The following is a 20,478-nucleotide window of genomic DNA, read 5'->3' as shown; positions in this document are numbered from 1 at the left end:
AAGCTTTTACACATTGGGTCACTTATCTCAGGAGAATTTGCTCCAGGCTGAGGAGAGGCTCTATAATAGGCTCTCTCAATGTAGATAAATGGAGACAAAGTGTTCATACTGCTTCCCACCTATAGTTTGAAATTTCTCACCAATTGGCAAGGTCCATTTGAGGTCACATGGCTAGTGGGAGAAGTCAACTGTGAGGTTTTGTAAAGTGATGGGGGAACACATGACAGATACACTGTACCACCTCAACCAAATTGCTTTGGCAGTGGTGGAGACAGGGAGAGAGTTGGGACTGGAGTGACCAAAGTTGCAATCCAAATTTTCTGAGGCCCTGATTTCTGAGGCCATGATACAGCAACCCTTGGATCAGAGACATTTACGGGCTTTGCTCAAGCGCCAACAGTTGCACCTTAGCAGTGCTGGGGCTTGAACCCACAACCTTCTGATCAGTAACCTAGACAAAGCAACATGTTGTACCTTGGCAACCACCTGGAACACTATGGAACACACTAACAACCACCTAGGATACCACTGCAACCATTTTCCTTATTTAATCTTTATTTTAAACTTTATTTCTTTATTGTCTTTATCTCACTTGGCAGAAGTGGTTATAAATAAGTAGTTGACTGATCTACAGTTTACAACTCCAGATCTGAGTCCCATTGAGACTGTTGAGTCCCATTGAGACTGTTGTAGCACTGTTGCAGTCAATAAACAACATTCAGCCAACTGGACGAACCTGGCAAATCTGCCAGGAAGAATGGGAAAAAAATCTCTCCCAACAGTTGTTTTGGAAAGCTGTTTTAGCAGCAAAAGGTAGTTCTACCAAGTTAAAATCTGAAGAGGTTTAATACTTATTCAAGCAGCATTTTTCAGTTCTAATTTTTTAAAATAGATCTATCTAATTAATGTTGACACTGAGAACTTCCTCCCCTTCATTTACTTTAAGAGAATATTGGTTTGCATTGATTGAAATCACCTGACTCTAATTTCACCTTCAATTTAAATTACTAATCCTAGAGGTTCACATACTTTTGCCACTCAAAGATATGTAATATTGTATCATTTTCCTCAATAAATAAATGACAAAGTATAATATTTGTGTTGTCTCATTTGTTTAATTGGGTTCTCTTTATTTACTTTTAGGACTTGTGTGAAAATCTGATGAGGTTTTATATCATATTTATGCAGATATACAGAAAATTCTAAAGGGTTTACAAATTTTCAAGCACCACTGCATATCTGTGAGCGGCCAGGATAACCAAATGGGGACCAAACATGCAATGGTCCACACAAAGGGATGGCAATGTTTGGGCAGGAATACAACTTGGATGGGCCTGTAAACAAAAGCCACAGTGACCAAATATCATAGAGAATAAACAGGCAGTTCGGCAGACGACCCAACTATGCCTAGGTGTGTGTGTCACACAGAATAATATAAGGCTGCTATTTCCCCTCCTTATGAAAACCACCCCATGATTTGCCATGAAATTAAGTATTAAAATGATACTACACATAGCATAAGAACACACAGGTTAGACATACATAAGATGTAGGAACTTCAGTCTCTCTAACCCGTATTCTTGAATGCATTGTTGTGACAAGTCAGCACCAGAAACAAACTACCCACGTTACCCACCATATGGAGGTTGGTCATCACTGGACGTAATTAAGTCACTAGTCATATATGGATGACGCTGTACATCATCACATACTGATGCTTAATTCATTTTATGAAAAATCAAAAAGAAGCATGTTTGAAGCATGCATATGTACACAAAATTACATCTTTATATCTCATGTATAGACATTTCATCCTTACAAATAGCAAAAAGACCCTCCATAAACCAACAGCATGTTACATTAAGGTTAGTCATCTTATTGGCATTCTTAAGGGTGAAGTGCAAAAATAAATATAGATAAATGTATATATAAATATGTGTAGAAAGAAAGAAGGAAATAAATACAGCAGTATTTTTATTTAATTTTAACATTTCTGGCCCATTTGATTTAAGTAAGAATGAAAAAAGAAGGTTCCTTATGGGCCTCCATTTCCTGCTAGGGACCACCAGTGTGCACTGTTTACTAGTGCTCTGAGCAATTTATTTTTCAATACACGGTAAAAACTTGATTCATAAAACTTTATTTCTCCATCAGTTCTTGTAAATATAAACTGAAATATAAACTAAAATTCCCTATCTTAAGACTGTTTCCTCAGACATGCATCACGTTCATGAAGCTAGTTGCCTCGCAAATAAAATAGAAATATTTTTGACATCACCAACGCTTGAATAAGATTAGAATTCTATGATAAAGTGAATGCCCTCATATAAGGTGATTATCTTTTTTTTTTTTTTTTACTTTTCCAAGTTTTCAATGTTCAACATTAGATTCCTCCCCTTTAGAAAAGCTGTAAAAATGCTGAGCCAGAATGAAGGATGTGACACATGTACCATTCACAGCCTACACATCCCACAGTCAACAACTTACTTCTTACCTAGTAAGTGCATATAAATTTCTCCATGAACATTAACTTTGGTGATCTCTGAGCATCAGACTGGAAGAGTGGTGGAAATAAAAAAAATAAAGTAAATTGAGAGAACATTGAGAAGAAATAGTAAGAAATTAAATGGACTTCTCTCCCATAACAAATGAATGTTGCTTTATTTCTACAACGAAGATAAAAATAAAAAGTAGCGAAGTAACTAGAATCGCTTCATCTGTCGTCTTTCCTGCCGTTTCTGCTTCTTTTCATTAACCTCCTCTGCAGGTGCAGAAGACTCAGCAGAAAACCAGGGACCTAGAAAGTTTGTCCACAATAACTGCACAGCTCGAGCAGGTGCCTGAATAAAGAGAAAATGAGAAAAGCCAGTGAGAAAAGGAAAATTATTCTGTGCTTCACATGGAACTATGAACCGCCAAATATGGGTCTTACCAAAAGCCACAGGTACCAGAAATAGAAGGAGAGGGTGCTGAGGACCTGAACTATAGCTGTCAGCAGGATAACATCTTTAAGATGTCTGCAAGGAAATACAAACACATTTTTACAGACGATTACACATTATGGACATTAGCATGTGTTTGTGTGTGTGAAATCTATATAAACAGTGGCCCCAAAAGGTATTTGGACACAGAAAGGAAAGTGAGGAAGAACTGAAAGTTTTGTTGGTTGAAACTTGAGACAACATCTCATAACTACTGTTAGAAAACTTGGTTGACTGCATGCCAGACGTCAAACTAATTACTAAAACACTGTAACTGGGCTGTAATTAAGCCTCCATTGAGTGTCTAAATACCTTTGATTTCATTTTGAACAGTATATCTATTTATTTATTTATTTTTTATTTAACAATCAAACAATCTGTTTTTCTGGGAAATCTTGCTCTTGAAGTGTACTTGTGTGATCGTTCTTTAAAATAAATGCCACTTGGTTTGTCATGTTTTCTACTGCAGTGAAATCCATACATTTCTAAGTGTGGCTTAAGTGTCCTAATACAGTGAGGCCACTGGATTTTTAAAAAAACTGTTTCTCTTTTACATGCATCTCAAACACAGGTAAAGTTGTCGTTAATTTATTTATTCATTTTCACATGGTTCATTTACATGTGATTCATTTACATGTGATTCATATTCATGTGATACATTTTCATGTGATTCATTTACGTATGATTCATTTACACGTGATTCATTTTCATGAGATTCATTTTCATGTGATTCATATTCAAGTGATTCATTTACATGTGATTTATTTACGTGTGATTCATTTACTAATTTGCTTATCTTTAAATGCAATTTTAGACTGTGATATTACAAAGGTCTTTCCAGATTATTACTTGCTACACTGTATGAGATAACCCCAGTAAAATTGTTTGAACACAGGTAAAGTTATAGTACTTTTAATTTGGGTATCCCAAAAAGTCAAATGGGAGAAAATAGCATTTAGACTCCACTGTAATGCAGCATCACAGACATTATGATTACTATCTGAACTGATTGGGCTTATGTATATTTTGATGTGGCAGGTAGTGATTGAGGATGTGAACCAACATTTATCAGATGATGCATTTCAAAACATGGTTAAAAACGAGTAAAAATTCAATACAACTGAATTCAGTATTGAACTAAATAATTATTTAATTAATTAAATGTAACAGAAAATTTTGGTCTTTTGGTCTATTTATGACTCCGTAAGGAACAATTTCTTCACTGTCTTTATTTTGTCTGAGAATCAGCACTACATTATTTCTCTCCCTAAATCTTTGTTAATCATAAAAGGGATGCAGGTTTCACTGAAATACTGTGGACCATTCACTGTGCATCTAGGTTCCGGCGTAGCTATTCCGTATGTACCAGTTGAAGCTGGATGTGACGATGGAAAGAGCTGTGCCATTTCAAACATCTTCTGGCATTATGAAAAGCTGTGTCAAGAAATGCTGCTGAGGATCATCCCACATGGATAGCCTAAAGCTTGCAATGAAAACTACTTTTGTTTAACAGCTGAACATCCTGGCTTCATGAATTAATTAAATTGTTTTAATGAATGCCATTTTTTTTCCAGATCAAGTAGAGGAAACAATTATGGAATCATCAACAAAAACAAAATCACAATTAGTACGTTGTTGCTCCTCCTCTGGCTTTTATAACAGCGTGAATTTTTTTGATCCATGGACTTCACTAACGAAAAACAATATCTCCATCAGGCTGGTTCCAACTTTCTCAATTAGCGGCTGGCCAATTAGCTTTGCAGGACTAAGCTTTGTCATGGACCAATTTTTAAAATTTTCACCATAATTCTCAATCCGGACTGTTTGCTGGCCATGTCATTGAGTGGATAAAGCTTTTCTTCAGGAAAGGCATAACACTCTTAATGAGATGCATTATAATTCTGAAAAATGACTTCTCATTCCATCGACAGAAAATAGGTTTGGTGGTTATGAAAAGTATCCAAAATTTTAACATGCATTGACTGTCGAGGTCTCCTGTGGTCCTTCACCTGACATGCAACCTCATATCATAAATGAGTGGGGAAACCTGATTGTTTTCTTCAGGCGGTCATCTTTATATGTTTCATTAGAACGACACCACACAAAAGTTCCAGCATCATCTCCTTGGGCAATGCAGATTTGTGATTCATCACCGAATATCACTTTCATCCGATCCTCCACACTCCATGACTGCTTCTCTTTAGTAACCTTGTTTATTTCTGTTTAAGTGTTAGTGCTAGTTTTCGTTTGGCTTTTCTATACGTAAACCCAGTTTCATTCAGCCGATTTCTTACAGTTCTGTCACAAACATTGACTCCTGTTTCCGCCCATTTGTTTTGATGTGCATTTTAAATTTTCACAGCACATTACTTGGAGTTTTCTACCCTGATGCTTGCTGTCTTCCTTGGTCAACCCATACGTTTTCCTTTTATAACCTTCCCATTTTGTTTATAATTGGATGAAATTTTAAACACAGCTGACTGGGAACAACCAAAATCTTTTGATTTCCTTCTTGAAGGAGTTTTATGATCCTTTCCACTGTTTCAGTTGACAACTCTCTTGGCGAGGCCATGTTTCCTTTCAAAAAGTCCAAGGTTAAGGTCGGTAAGCACTCTCTTTTAACTGCAGACTAATTTACATTTTTAGACGTGTGCTGGTATTTGTTTTAGAAATGGAAATTACAAGGTGATGCCATCATTTTTTCCTCAACCTTGAGTCATTCCATCATTTTTTCTTCTACTTGATCTGGAAATAAATGTGTCATTAAAATAATCTCATTGAACTTGTTTAAGGTATGTTTCAGGAAGCTATTTACACAAAAATTGTTTTGTCATATCTGTGATTTGTTTATTTGCTACAAAGTTAAAAAAAAAAAAAAAAAAAAGGTGAACATCCTCTAAGAGTGGTGATTCCATCATTTTTGCCGGGGTTGTAAGTCATATTCATTATTACTACAGACTGAAAGCTTAAAAACTCTAATGAAATCAAATATGACTGATGGTTATACTGAGGATCCTTTCAACACATGTACTGTGACATTATAGCATACAGATGAGCAAAGATGTTTTATAATCACACTGTCCGGTGTCAGCCAGAAGAGGATGAGTCTGGTTCTTTCCAGGTTTCTGCCTCATGTCGTCTCAGGGAGTTTTTCCTTGCCACCTTCCCCTCTGGCTTGCTCATTAGGGATCTAAATCCATATCCAGATTTTTGTAAAGCTTCTTTGTGACAATGTCCATTATTATAAGCGCTATATAAATACAACTGAATTGAATTAAAATGCAAAATCACCTTTCCCACTGGACTGGTAAGTCCATGGAATATGTTACTCACATAAAATGTTCAGATGTTACAGTGGTCCTAAATAAAAAAAAATCTGGAATTAAATAAATAAATAAATTTAAGGCACCCTTATCCAGAGCAACTTACATTTATCTAATTTATACAACTGAGCCATTAGGGGCGTTGCTCAAGGGCCCAGCAGTGGCAGGTTAACAGTGCTGGGATCTGAACTCACATCCTTCCAATCAGCAGTCCAATGTCTTAACCCCTGAACTACCACTGCAGTCAAGTCTTGGGGTTGCAGAAAATACATCATGTGCATTTAGGGTCATTTGGAAACCCCTGCATTAACCCATCCTTCCCTCGTAGGTGTATAGCATGGTTTGTGGTGCTGCCAGTGTGTTTTATGGCAGGTTTTGCATATAGTGGTGCTTTTATCAAGCTTTCCTGCTGAGCTTTTATTGAATCCAAAGTAATTTCAAAAGTTTTGATTTGAGACTTAAGATTCTCTCGCTCCCTTTTCCTCTCTCTCTCTCTCTCACTCTCACTCTGGGGAGCGTGCATCAAATGTCTTGTGCATGGATTTTTGACAGCAGTCTTGGTTTTTAATGATTTTCCTTTTACGATCTGAACCAGATTCAGGCTTGTAAACCCAACTGACTGTATCAGAGATCAATGTTTTCCAATTCCAAACATTTTCCCCTAGTGACTATTCAACTATTTGATCAAAAGCCTTACATTCACTGGAAATCCACCACATTTAATTATTTATACACACACACACACACACACACACACACACACACACACACACACACACAGAGAGAGAGAGAGAGAGAACTCTGAAAAAAATTAAGAGACCACTGCAAAATTATTAGTTTCTCTAATTTTACTAGTTGTTTTTACCATTTATATTTTTACTATTTATAGGTATGTGTTTGGGTGGGATAACCCTGATTTTCAATCATAGCTTTCATTTGTCTTGGCATGCTCTCCAGCAGTCTTTCAAATTGCTGTTGGGTGACTTTATGCCACTCCTGGCACAAAAATTCAAGCAGCTCAGCTTTGTTTGATGGCTTGTGACCATCCATCTTCCTCTGGATCACATTCCAGAGGTTTTCAATGGGGTTCAGGTCTGGGCTGACCATGACAGGATCTTGATCTGGTGGTCCTACATCTACACCTTGATTGACATGGCTGTGTGGCATGGAGCATTGTCCTGCTGGAAAAACCAATCCTCAGAGTTGGGGAACATTGTCAGAGCAGAAGGAAACAAGTTTTCTAACAGGACAACCTTGTTAGAAAACAAATCTGCCCGATTCCAGCCTTGCTGAAACCCCCAGATCATCACCAATCCTCCACCAAATGTCTCAGTGGGTGCGAGACATTGTGGCTTGTAGGCCTCTCCAGGTCTCCATCTAACCATTAGACGACCAGGTGTTGAGCAAAGCTGAAAATTGGACTCATCAGAGAACATGACCTTAATCCAGTCCTCCACGGTCCAATCCTTATGGTCTTTTGCAAACCTCAGCCTGGCTCTTATATGCTTGTCATTTTTTTCTAGCTTTGCATGACTTCAGCCCTGCCCCTAGAAGCCTGTTTTGAACCTTCCTCACCATGCACTTCACCCCAACTGCCATTTGCCCTTCTTTTTGTAAGTCACTTGATGTCATCCTATGGTTGTTGAGTGATACTCAAATGAGTTGGTGGTCATCCCGTTCAGTGGGGAGACGTTCTCGCCCTCTGCCAGTCTGTAGCTTTGCTGTTCACAATGTCTGCTGCTTGACTTTGTTCTTATGAACTGCCTTTGAAATCTTAAGGATGGAAGCAACCAAATGTTTGTTGTATCCCTCTGCCAGTAAAGCCAGAACTGAACACTTCTTTTCCTCACTCAAAACTTTCCTCTTCATCTCTTTTGGCATGGTAAATAATAATTTTATGATTCCAATTACTTCTGAGGTACTACCATTGTCTTTGCCATACAGCTGGTTCAGGTGATCACCTAATCAGTACCTCATTCAGGTGGTGTGCCTGTGTTGGAGTTCAACAGACAGAATGGAATGATGGTGGTGATGATGGAGAGATGCTGATTTAAGAAAAAATTGCAGTAGTCTCTTAATTTTTTCCCCACAGCTGTATATGTTATGTGTATAACATACACTTCACAATAATGTAACAAATGCTTGCCCAGCTGGACAAACAATGTAAAATGTTGCTGCTTTGATTTGATATTGTTGCTCAGATCTCCAGAACGTCTCGGGTCGCATGCAAACCTGCTATTACTATGAGTTTCGGGTGATATAGCTGCTTTAAACTAAAGTGGCAACACTGTGGCTAAATGCATGAAGCTTTAATAACCCACACCTGTTCAAGTTTTGTGCCTGCATCCCATTTCAAATATTAGGAGAAGGATGAAAAGCTCTACACTTGTTTCCTTGGAGGTCAAGCAGGAAGCAGCGTCAAGCAGGAAGCAGCGTCCTTCGAGCTGACGCCATTATATTAATTCTTCTACTCTCTATACTTTAAAATTATTCACCTTATGTTATACAAATATAACTGACACTACTTTAGATAAAACAATCGTAACATTGCGCTGTTGCTAAATTTGATCTGTTCTTACAAACATCCGCGACTAGCTTGTAGCCAGCTAGCATCACCTACCGCTAGCCTTGTTTACATTTCACATTTCTCATTTATCGCTGTTTGGTTTAAAAAGCAAATATGTCTGCTGTTTCTCCAGTTTTGAGTGCAGATGAGGACTCACTCGAGCTTCACATGGTGCTGATGGAACTGGAGGATGTGGAGAAGCAGATCCGCGGCCTACTCGACAAGCAGGCCCAGCTGCTGGAGCGACGAATGGCGATGGAAATATCTTGTGTGTCTACACATCCAAGGTAAGCACACAGCATGGTATTTCCACTCCCAGCCCCTCTATGCCGTGTGTTTCTCTGTGCAGGGACCGTGCACCTAGGGCTTTCCCAGCCGAGGTGACCGTCATGCTGGCGCCGACACACCACGGACCTTTAGCGAACCAGCGGCGGAAGGCGCGGGATGGACCCCAGGCGAGGACCTCTCCACATAAACAACCTCCCAGAGGCATCAATTATATTTGGATCACCATCAGATCTGATAGAACTCAATCAGGTGACTGAAAGCTTAGAGTCAACACTCCGCTACACGCTAGACAGAGTAGATCCACTCAAAAGAAAAATAATTAGTGAGAAAAAATTAGCACCCTGGTATAACGATCAAACGTGTACCTTAAAACAGACAACTCGACAATTAGAACGTAAATGGCGGCAAACCAAATTGGTGATATTCCAAACAGCATGAAAGGAGAGCCTACTGAAATATAGGAAATCTCTTGGCGATGCTAGAAAAATCTATTTCTCCACCTTAATAGGAGACAAAAACAATTCTAGATTCCTTTTCAACACAGTAGCAAAATTAACTAGGAATAAAACCACTACAGAAAGAAACACTCAATCACAATCATTACATAGCAGTGAAGATTTCATGAAATTTTTCATTGGTAAGATTGAAAATATTAGATATGAAATACAGGCCATTAAATTAAAACCAGACAGTACTGTAACAAACCCATTACATGGCAATGTAGCGATATCAGATCAATGTTTAGAGTGTTTTGCTCCGCTTAGAGAGACCGAACTAGCTACATTAATCTCTTCAGCCAATTCATCAACTTGCATACTAGATCCCGTACCTACATGTTTGTTTAAACAGATTTGTCCAGGAGTAATTGAACCACTTCTAAATATAATCAATTCTTCCCTAAGCACTGGCTATGTACCTAAATCACTTAAATTAGCAGTTATTAAACCCCTGTTAAAAAAACCTGATCTTGACCCCTCTCAACTGTCCAGCTATAGACCAATATCAAATCTCCCGTTCATCTCTAAGATTTTAGAAAAGGTTGTAGCAAAGCAGTTATGCTCGTACTTAGATAGGAATAACATTCATGAAATGTATCAGTCAGGATTTAGACCTCATCATAGCACAGACACAGCGTTAGTTAAAGTAGTAAATGACCTTCTACTGACTTACGATCAGGGTTGTGTCTCGCTGCTTGTGTTACTCGACCTTAGTGCAGCTTTTGATACTATAGATCACACTATTCTCCTTGACAGATTAGAAAATGTTGTTGGTATTAAGGGAACAGTCCTCTCCTGGCTCAGGTCTTATCTGACCGATCGTAATCAATTCGTAGATGTAAATGGAGACTTCTCCACGCACACCGAGGTTACCTTTGGAGTTCCACAGGGTTCTGTTTTAGGCCCACTGCTTTTTACTTTATATATGCTACCTCTGGGTGAAATTATTCGTAAACATGGAATTAGCTTCCACTGTTATGCTGATGATACACAGCTCTATGTCTCAGCGAAGCCAGAGGACAGACAGAAGCTTAGTAAAGTTGAGGATTGTGTAAAGGACATTAGACATTGGATGTTAATTAACTTCCTTCTACTTAATTCTGATAAAACAGAAATACTTTTATTAGGCCCACGTGTAGCTAGAAGTAATCTTTCTGATCACATGGTTACTCTGGATGGACTTTCTGTTCCATCATGTACAGCAGTTAAAGACCTTGGAGTGATTATTGACTCCAGCCTATCATTTGATGCTCATGTAGATAATATTACTAGGATAGCCTTCTTTCATCTCAGAAATATTTCTAAAATAAGAAACATATTGTCACTACATGATGCGGAAATACTAGTTCATGCATTCGTCACCTCTAGATTAGATTACTGTAATGCCTTACTGTCTGGATGTTCCAGTAGGAATATAAATAAGCTCCAGTTAGTCCAGAATGCAGCCGCTAGAGTCCTAACTAGAACCAGAAGATACGACCATATCACACCAATATTATCAATACTGCACTGGCTCCCAGTAAAATCTCGCATTAACTATAAAATACTTTTATTAACCTATAAAGCACTAAACGGTCTTGCACCACAGTATCTAATCGACCTTTTGGTTTTCTATGATCCTCCACGCCTACTTAGATCAAAAGATGCAGGCTATCTGACGGTACCTCGAATAGTGAAGGCTACAGCAGGGGGAAGAGCTTTCTCTTATAGAGCCCCACAGTTATGGAACAGTCTTCCTATTAGTGTTCGGGACTCAGACACAGTCTCAGTGTTAAAGTCTAGGCTTAAAACGTATTTGTTTACTCAAGCCTACCCTGACTAGACTTTCTATTATACTAATTCCCAGTCCTAATAATCTTTTTTCTCCCTCTCTCCTTCTGCCGAGCCCCACACGATTTTATGGAGATACTAGAGATCCTGATCCTTTCTGCTCTCTGGACCTGGCTGATCCGTTTCAGATGTCCTGCCTCTGGATGGAGCTCTAATCTACTCCAATTCCAGACTGCTAGGACTACGTCTGCTTCTAAGGCCATACAGACTTCACATAAGTTAATAATGACCTTTTTCACACTATCTGTTGTTACCCAGATGAGGACGGGTTCCCTTCTGAGTCGGGTTCCTCTCAAGGTTTCTTCCTCTTAAAACATCTTAGGGAGTTTTTCCTTGCCACCGTCGCCACTCAGTGGCTTGCTCAGTTGGGATAAATTCACACCTTTAATATCTGTATACCGTGTTGATATTTCTGTAAAGCTGCTTTGAGACAATGTCTATTGTAAAATCGCTATACAAATAAAATTGAATACACTCTAACACAGCTAAATCAGTCGCTTGCAGGCCTACTGACCCATGTGTTTTGCAAACACTGTCCGAAGATTAATGAGTCTAAAGAGTCAGAAGAGCATTCAGAAATATATGAAACATTTTACCAACAAATTAAGGAATTTGCGACTTTGCAACAAGAATTGCCCATGTTCCCCCTAAACAATTTGAGTTTGTGCTACTGCTCATGTTAACTAGATTGGCACATGTACCGTCCCAAGTAGCATACTGGTGTACTAAATAGAAACTAGAATGCCTCCAAACATTACTTTAAACAGTGGAGTAGGCTACTACTACACCAACAAAACTACACTAAAGTAGGGAGGGAGATGCAGCTCACGGACCTCCTCTGAGGTGGTCTTGTGATGGGACCTGGGGCAGGTTGGCCCAGGTTTCCAACTGGGTTGCTCCATCGGGATCATCTCTGTTGTGCCAAATTTGCAAATTCCAACTCCTCAGTAACATTTTTCCTGGCTCCAGAGTGCCTTAACATTTAACTTCTGAACTTACAGGTATACAACCTCAACATCCCACAGTCAAAAAGGTTGGCACATGGCATAAATAATCTGCTGAAACATCACTTTAAGATATACTGAGCACAGTATTACCTGTACACCTACTCAATCATGCCAATCATGCCAATCATGTGGCAGCAGTGTAATGCATAAAATCATAAAGATAAAGATGCAGACCAGTAGCTTCAGGTAATGTTCACATTAACCATCAGAAAGGGGGAAATGTGATTTAGACAGTGATTCTGACTGTAGCATGAATGTTGGCTCCAGATTGTCTGGTTTGAGTATTTCTATAACTGCTGATATCCTTGGATTTTCACACACAACAGTCTAGAGTTCAGACAGAATGGTACGAAAAACAAAAAACATCTTGTGGGCAGCGGGTCTGTTGACTGGAACACTTTGTTGATGAGTGAGGTCAATGGAGAATGTCCAGACTGGTTCAAGTTGACAAAGTCTACAGTAACTCAGATAACCATTCTGTACTACCAACTGTACTAAGCAGGAAAGCATCTCAGAATGCACAACACACAGAACCTTGAGGTGGATGGGCTACAACAGCAGAAGACCACGTTGGTTTCCATTTGTCAGCCAAGAACAGAAAACTGAGGCAGCAGTGGGCACAGGTTCACAGAAAGAGATGAATTAGGCACCAACTGAATGAATCCATGGACCCAACCATCCAGGCTGGTGCAGGTGACATAATGGTGTGAAGAATGTTTTCTTGGCACACTTTGGGCCTGTTAATACCAATCAATCATCACTTGAATGCCACAGCCTATTCATCTCTGATGAACATGACAATGAGTTCAGTGTTTTTCAGTGGCATTCCCAGTCACCAGATCTGAAACCAATACACCTTTGGGATGCGGTAGAACAGGAGATTCACCGCATGAAAGTGCACCCGAAAAATTGCATCATGCAATCGTGCCGATATGAATCAGAATCTCAAAGGAATGTTTCCAACATCTGGTGGAATCCATGCCACAAAGAACTGAAGCTGTTTTCAGAGCAAAGGAAGGCCTTACCCAGTATTAGAATAGTTTGTACTAAAGTGCTCAATGTGGGAAAGATGTTTTTATCTCCAGTCCTACTCCCACATGTTAGCAGACTAATCAGTGTCAAGTCCTATCTGCAAGTGCAATACAGGTCTCAGTACTTTGGTTTTATTACCAACTTTACTCGCTTCTGGGATTGTTTTCAATGCCCTCTATTCAAATAGACTGGGATCACATATGCTGTCAGAAAATTTTTTATTTTTATAGTACTCTGATCAGCCCACATGTGTCACTGTTTATACACGCAAACAAGCATACCTCTTTTCCAGTCACAGGCATATTCTTGCATGGTATTCTAGTTTTTCCAACAACACCTGCAAGCACAGAAGTTTCAGCTCACTCACTTATACTAAAGGAGGTGTCTGTCTGGGGAAATTGCATGCTAACTGTCCTAATTGCATTGAGGATAAGCAACAGAAGGAAAAATATAAGAAGAGCCTTTAGATATAAAAGTAATGATGGTGCTCATGTCAAAAAAAAAAGTGTACACATTAAGCCATCAGCTTAATTGTTCAGTCCACACCTGTGACCGCAAACCATACTGTTTACAAATGGTTTCACATATTGACATTTGTAAACAATATGGTTGCCACATACCAGTCAGTCTTTGAGGGTCAGAGCTTAGTTTAATCAAACTGCTGTAACTCAGGACTGGTTGACTGGATTTGCACGAAACTTGAATGGCAGGTTCAGGACGATTCTGAGGATTATTATTGAACCGACATCACATACAGTGAACAGTAGGTCGGTGTAGCAATTTATGCACTCTCACTCAAATTGGCCACTGGGAACACTGTTCATGTTTTTGCACTAAATACCAGCACATATCTTGTAAAATAAGGCATACAGTGAATATTCTACTGATTATTTGGCTGAAACCATCAAATGTGCCTTTATGACCATTCAGCTTTGGCCCATCACATTTACAATACTTTGCATAATATGCTAAATCTACTTTTGTGAACTAGTCTAAGGATTTTTGCCCTATCTGCACAAAATTAGTGCCACATTACTCAGCAGAGTCTAAAGCACAGAAACATAAAAAATTTAAACAATATGGCCTTCCACTTGCCAATCATTTCTAGCAAGATGGAGTTTAATGTACTCACATCTTTGAATCAACAATGTGTTAAGATAAGATAATAAGATAAGTTAATACTTTATTAATCCCCAGACAGAGAAATTTGGGTGGTGCTGTGTTTGATACGTCAGACCCACATCTAAAAACAATTTAGAAATGTGTAGTTGATAGTAGACTTGGCTTCTTATAGCCTGAATTGCACATTTTATCTTTTTGTTTATCATCTATCTGCATTGAGGTGGCAACTCTGCCCTCTGTACCCCCGTGCATCACTGTATGCTTTTACGTATGTGTACATCGTATTACTTTGATAGCAAAGACACAAAAACTGTGATTTTTTCAGGCTTAATTTTAAGTGCTTATGTTTCAAGGCGATGGTCTACGAGGTATTAAGGAACCCTGCCTCTGATGCTTGTACTCAAGAAAAATCTGGCAACCTCAGAGGCATGAACCACACACAGGTTAGTTGCATCTAGATTTGAATTGTGCACCAAGACAACTGACCTATACACAGGCATAACCAGACCATGAACACATGACACTTTACACTTATATGAATATTCATGGTCTGGTTATGCCTGTGCATAAGTCAGTTGTATTGGTCGTATAGACATCTCTAGCTCATAGTGTTAATCCTCCACTATAAATATTTGTTACTGTTGGCATTCTGCAATTTAAAAAATAGCAAACAATGGCAAAAGTATGATTGAAATTTCGTGTTTTGATGTAGAATCATTCAATCACAGTGCATTTCTAGTTACAGGAGTACTTTTTTTTTTTACTCACTCCGCCATGCCCTGCTCCATGTTGAGATCTATTCCTCCATCCAATAAAGAGCCATTTTCAGCAAATGCTGGTTTGGCCATTGTTGCCATGGACCTATAGCTGCCAACATACACCACCAGTGCAAACACCAAGGGGAACTGGAATAAAAACACATCAACGTGTGATTTATTTATTTAAAAAAAAAAAAAAAAAAAAAAAAAGAGTTAGGGGAACATACTGGATACAGGTCTGGACTGAACTCTGAAGAAAGATAGATCACTAGGATCAGGACAATTACTGTTTCAGTAGCCAAAATAAAGTAGTTTATCACTTCTCATGCAAAGTATTTTGTTGTGACAAAATTCGATGGTGCTAGGAACTAATTAATAATAGTCACAACTTTATCATTACCAGCAAAAATAAGCCAAAATCCGGTGTGTACTTACCCAGGTCCAAAAGGAGGTGTCACAGAAAATTAGATTTACAGTTGTGTACACAGTCTGAAGTATGGGGGGAAAAATGAAAATTGTGAGGCAAAGCTAATTTGAAGATCAAGGTAACAAAGTCAAAAGCACATCTTACATTGGCTCCTATAATGACCCTGGTGTAGAATTTCAGAGTAGCCTTGTTCTCCTCATGGATTTGCTTCTTGCCTTTGGTTCCAACCTTTCCTTTAGGCTGCAGAGTAACAATAAATAGACAGAAGCAAATCACTACATTTATGTTTATGCGACTCACATTTCTCCGTTGACAAGATGAGAATGACCTTCATAATAATGGTTTGTAGGGAAACCAGATAAGGCAACAATAAGATATATTTAAATGTTCTATAGGAAATCCTTATTCATAAATAGGATGGTATTTAAAACATGCCGGTTGGTGCTAGGGTTTTTGAATTTAATTCAATTTTATTTACATAGAACTTTTAACAATGGGCAATGTCACAAAGCAGTTTTACACAAAACCTGGATATCAAATTTACATTTAAACAAACCAGAGGTGAAGGTGGCAGGGAAAAACTCCCCGAGGCCTATTTTCAGCAACCGTCACTCATGTGATAGCTAGTGTTAGCTAATCTTAAGTTGTCATGTTAATGGGCCAAGTCATCATTCAAAACCCTTTGTGCAATTACATTGGCACAGCTGAAAATTTTCCTTTTTAAGGAAGAAGTAAAACTGGCCTTCATTGGTCTACTTAAGTATCTGGAGCATCAGCATTTATGATTTGATTTTGGTCTCAAAACTGCCAAAAAATTAAGAGCTTTCTTCAGAATCTCCCCAGTCTTGTTGTTGTTTTGAGAAATGAGGATATTCCACATGAGAAACTGTGAAGAAATTGAAGATATCTTACAAAGGTGTGTAATACCTCCTTCACAGAACAGTACATCCTCTAACCAGGATAGAAAGGGAAAGGGAAGAGGGAGGCTGTTCAGGAGGATTAATACATCAGTCTCTAGTTTGAGAAACAGATGCCCCATAGGTCCTTAGCTAGAAGCTTTATTAAACTTTATTAAATAGTACCCACAAAACATGTCTCATCTTTAATCGATGGGGGGTTGGGGAGGGTGTTATGGACAGGCAACTTTAAGGTTGAGGTGTTTGGATCACAGAGATTTGTTAGGTGCAGAATGTGCAGATGGAGGAGAAAACAGGATGGTCTAGTGTGATGGTCAGGGTAAAAGGAACCTTGAACAAGGAAGGTTATCACTCCATTTTGCAATGCCATGCCTTTACCCTGTGGACAGCACTTGATTGGAGCCAATCCTACAACAGAGTAATGACCCAAAGTACTACTCCAAATGATGCAAATCCTCTTTAGGAAAGAAGCAGTCAGCTTATCAGTGCAATCACTCAACCGTACTGAGCTGTAGTGGAAGCTGTTTGACTGGACGGTACAAAATAAGTTAAGTCCAAATGGTGGGAGATGCTTCAGGAAGCAGACCATGGAGCTGGCTATGTGTACAGGGGCAATGTTATGCTGGAACAGCTCTGAGCCTCTTAGTTACAATGAAGGGAGATTGTAATGCTACAGAGTACAAAGACATTCTACACAGGTGTGTACTTTTAACTTTGTGGAACAGTTTGGGGAAGAACTACATATGGGTGTGATGATCAGGTGTCCACAGAGTAGCACATTCACCTACAGTACCGATATACCACCAGAGAAAAATGTTAAAAGATCTGCTTCTGTATAAACTTACCGTGAAGAAATGTTACAGTGAAGACTCATAAGATTTAAGATCATCTAAACTAGCCGTTACACACAGTGAGTTAGAAGACATGTGCACCTACCGCCATTTCATTCACTCCCTAGTTCCAGGGCTGCGGTTATTCTCGTGGGAGAATATTCGTTGCTTTTGTGCATTTACGACTGACAAATACTAATAAAATCAATATTTTACAACCTCAATGAGATCCTATAAAGTGGTACTTCATGGAAAAGTTACACATCAGCAAAAACCAAATGCTTTCCGGCGCATGGATTCTACGTAAGCTGTTCCGCTGTAACAACGATAGTAGACGCCGTGAAAAGTTGACGTGTTCGTATTAAAATCGCATGCGCAGAGTTGTACGCATGCGCAACATAGTGCACGTACCCTCGCGCAATCTGGCGTAAAACGGTGATACTCTCGCTTTGAGATTTTCGAGAAAAAACCAGAGATAAAGTCCAAATAAAGTTGTTATATATATATATATATATATATATATATATATATATATATATATATATATATATATATATATCTCGAAATATCTGATATTGTGAGAAACAAAGTCGCAATATTTCAGGATCTTAAAATAAAATTAAGAAAAAAAATCCTCGTAAATATTCTGAGAGATAAAAGAGTTTTGCAACATTTGTATAGATGCAGATCTGTTAACATTTAATCTCTGGTGTTTTCTGACTTGGTGAAATGGCTACTCTAAATTGCCTCTGTGTGTGTGTGTGTTGCCCTATGATGAAGTTTGAGTTATTGTACTTTGTACTGGCCAATCTCAAACCTGACCTTCACACTCATGTGTAGTTCTTCCCCAAACTGTTGCCACAAAGTTGGAAGCACAAAGTTGTATATGATGTCTTTGTATGCTGTAGAATGAGATAAGATAAGATCAAATCAAACTTTATTGATCCCACACTGGGGAATTTCCCTTGTTACTGTAGCTCAATTACACACACACACAAAAAAAAACAAATAGGAAAGAATACACATTAAATAGAAGTAGAATTGAAAAAAATACCTGAATACCTTTGGTATTAACTGGATCACATCATCTCCAGAGTATCATGTGATATCCTTACCCAACATCACTGCCTAATCTCTGCTCTTGTGGCTGAATGATCACTAATCCCCACAGCCACGCTCCAAAATCTAGTGGAAAGCCTTCCCAGAAGAATAGAGGTTATTATAACAGCAAAGAGGAGAATAACTCCATATTATAGACCGTACATATCGTACATGGTTTTTGGAGGCAAACAGCACATAGGGATGTGATGATCAGATGTATATATACTTTAAGTATGTGGTCATATAGTATACATGCAGTCATTAGCTAACTGACTGATGACATTGCTCTTCCCTGCCAGCGACACACACCACACACAGCACAAGATAAATGTTGTGAGAAGCTGAGCAGAAAGGAGAAATAAATCCTCTTTCTTTACTCCACAGAATATGTCACATCGCAGATATGTTTTAGTTTTATTGAACATCTTCCGTTCTTACACTAAGTTTTTAAAGCATTAACTGTGTAGTGTTATTGTGTAGTGAGTGGTAAATAAATTCATCCTTTCACCAATCACGTGCGTTGTAGCTCGGACAGGTTGCGCATGCGCGGAGCAAATCGGGCAGGAGACGCGGATGAATTGAGTAACCACAGCATACATCTGAGTCGATACCCCGAATCGAGATTCGTAGCGATTCGTTTCACTTGTTACGGAGAAGGAAGTAGGAGAGTCACGGGAGCGACGCGCTGTGTCTGTCCCGGAGAGCCGGGCCGTGTTCCGCGATGGTCTTCGAGTCTTTGGTCAGTGATGTCCTGAACAGGTTTATCGGCGACTATGTCGAAAACCTTGACAAATCGCAGCTGAAGATCGGCATTTGGGGAGGTGAGTGCAGAATATTATAGCACTCTGCTGCTACAAGATATCCCCTGGTCAGATAATGTCATGCAGGCGTTGTGTGTTAGATAATTGTGTGTTAGATAATTGTGTGTAGTTTGTGCTACTGTGTATCAGCGAGCTGGCAACTAATGTCTTACACCTGGATTCAAGCAGCATGCAGGAAATTAGCAACTGTCAGTGCTGCCAGTGTGTGTGTGTGTGTCCCCTTCAGTGCTGCCAGTGTGTGTGTCCCCTTCAGTGCTGCCAGTGTGTGTGTCCCCTTCAGTGCTGCCAGTGTGTGTGTGTGTCCCCTTCAGTGCTGCCAGTGTGTGTGTGTGTCCCCTTCAGTGCTGCCAGTGTGTGTGTCCCCTTCAGTGCTGCCAGTGTGTGTGTCCCCTTCAGTGCTGCCAGTGTGTGTGTGTGTCCCCTTCAGTGCTGCCAGTGTGTGTGTGTGTGTCCCCTTCAGTGCTGCCAGTGTGTGTGTGTGTGTGTGTGTGTGTGTGTCCCCTTCAGTGCTGCCAGTGTGTGTGTGTGTGTCCCCTTCAGTGCTGCCAGTGTGTGTGTGTCCCCTTCAGTGCTGCCAGTGTGTGTGTGTCCCCTTCAGTGCTGCCAGTGTGTGTGTCCCCTTCAGTGCTGCCAGTGTGTGTGTCCCCTTCAGTGCTGCCAGTGTGTGTGTGTCCCCTTCAGTGCTGCCAGTGTGTGTGTGTCCCCTTCAGTGCTGCAAGTGTGTGTGTGTCCCCTTCAGTGCTGCAAGTGTGTGTGTGTGTGTGTGTGTCCCCTTCAGTGCTGCAAGTGTGTGTGTCCTTCAGTGCTGCAAGTGTGTGTGTGTGTGTGTCCTTCAGTGCTGCAAGTGTGTGTGTGTGTGTGTCCCCTTCAGTGCTGCCAGTGTGTGTGTGTGTGTGTGTGTGTGTGTCCCCTTCAGTGCTGCCAGTGTGTGTGTCCCCTTCAGTGCTGCAAGTGTGTGTGTGTGTGTGTGTGTGTCCC

The 20,478-nt window shown here is 39.6% G+C and overlaps 2 protein-coding genes across 5 annotated transcripts in view; one reads left to right on the top strand and one right to left on the bottom strand.

Moving 5' to 3' along the window:
• Positions 1–1,957: 1,957 nt before the first annotated feature.
• On the bottom strand, positions 1,958–18,752 carry tmem208 (transmembrane protein 208). Of its 2 annotated transcripts, none has more exons than XM_053683375.1 (6): positions 18,641–18,752; positions 15,976–16,071; positions 15,840–15,893; positions 15,415–15,551; positions 2,933–3,017; positions 1,958–2,840 (listed from the first exon to the last, which is right to left on the bottom strand). In XM_053683375.1, exons 4-6 carry the CDS (start codon positions 15,501–15,503, stop codon positions 2,703–2,705), a joined length of 312 nt encoding a protein of 103 aa, XP_053539350.1. In that variant the 5' UTR covers positions 15,504–15,551; positions 15,840–15,893; positions 15,976–16,071; positions 18,641–18,752; the 3' UTR covers positions 1,958–2,702. The 2 variants fall into 2 exon arrangements, with proteins under 2 accessions (XP_053539350.1, XP_017333280.1); XM_017477791.3 differs by lacking the exon at positions 18,641–18,752 and adding an exon at positions 17,685–17,901.
• A 476-nt stretch (positions 18,753–19,228) lies between these two features.
• Positions 19,229–20,478, top strand: part of vps13c (vacuolar protein sorting 13 homolog C) — a 115,606-nt gene continuing 114,356 nt past the window's right edge. For all 3 annotated transcript variants that reach the window (XM_053683374.1, XM_017477590.3, XM_017477588.3), the window contains exon 1: positions 19,229–19,500. In XM_053683374.1, the coding sequence (XP_053539349.1) occupies positions 19,401–19,500 (100 nt within the window). In that variant the 5' untranslated portion in view covers positions 19,229–19,400. The remainder of the gene's footprint in view (positions 19,501–20,478) is intronic.

The sequence above is a fragment of the Ictalurus punctatus genome, chromosome 10 (assembly GCF_001660625.3).
Source record: "Ictalurus punctatus breed USDA103 chromosome 10, Coco_2.0, whole genome shotgun sequence".
NCBI classification, from domain to species: domain Eukaryota; kingdom Metazoa; phylum Chordata; class Actinopteri; order Siluriformes; family Ictaluridae; genus Ictalurus; species Ictalurus punctatus.
The sequence above is the reverse complement of the archived record's forward strand: the minus strand, read 5'-3'. Positions and strand labels throughout refer to the sequence as shown.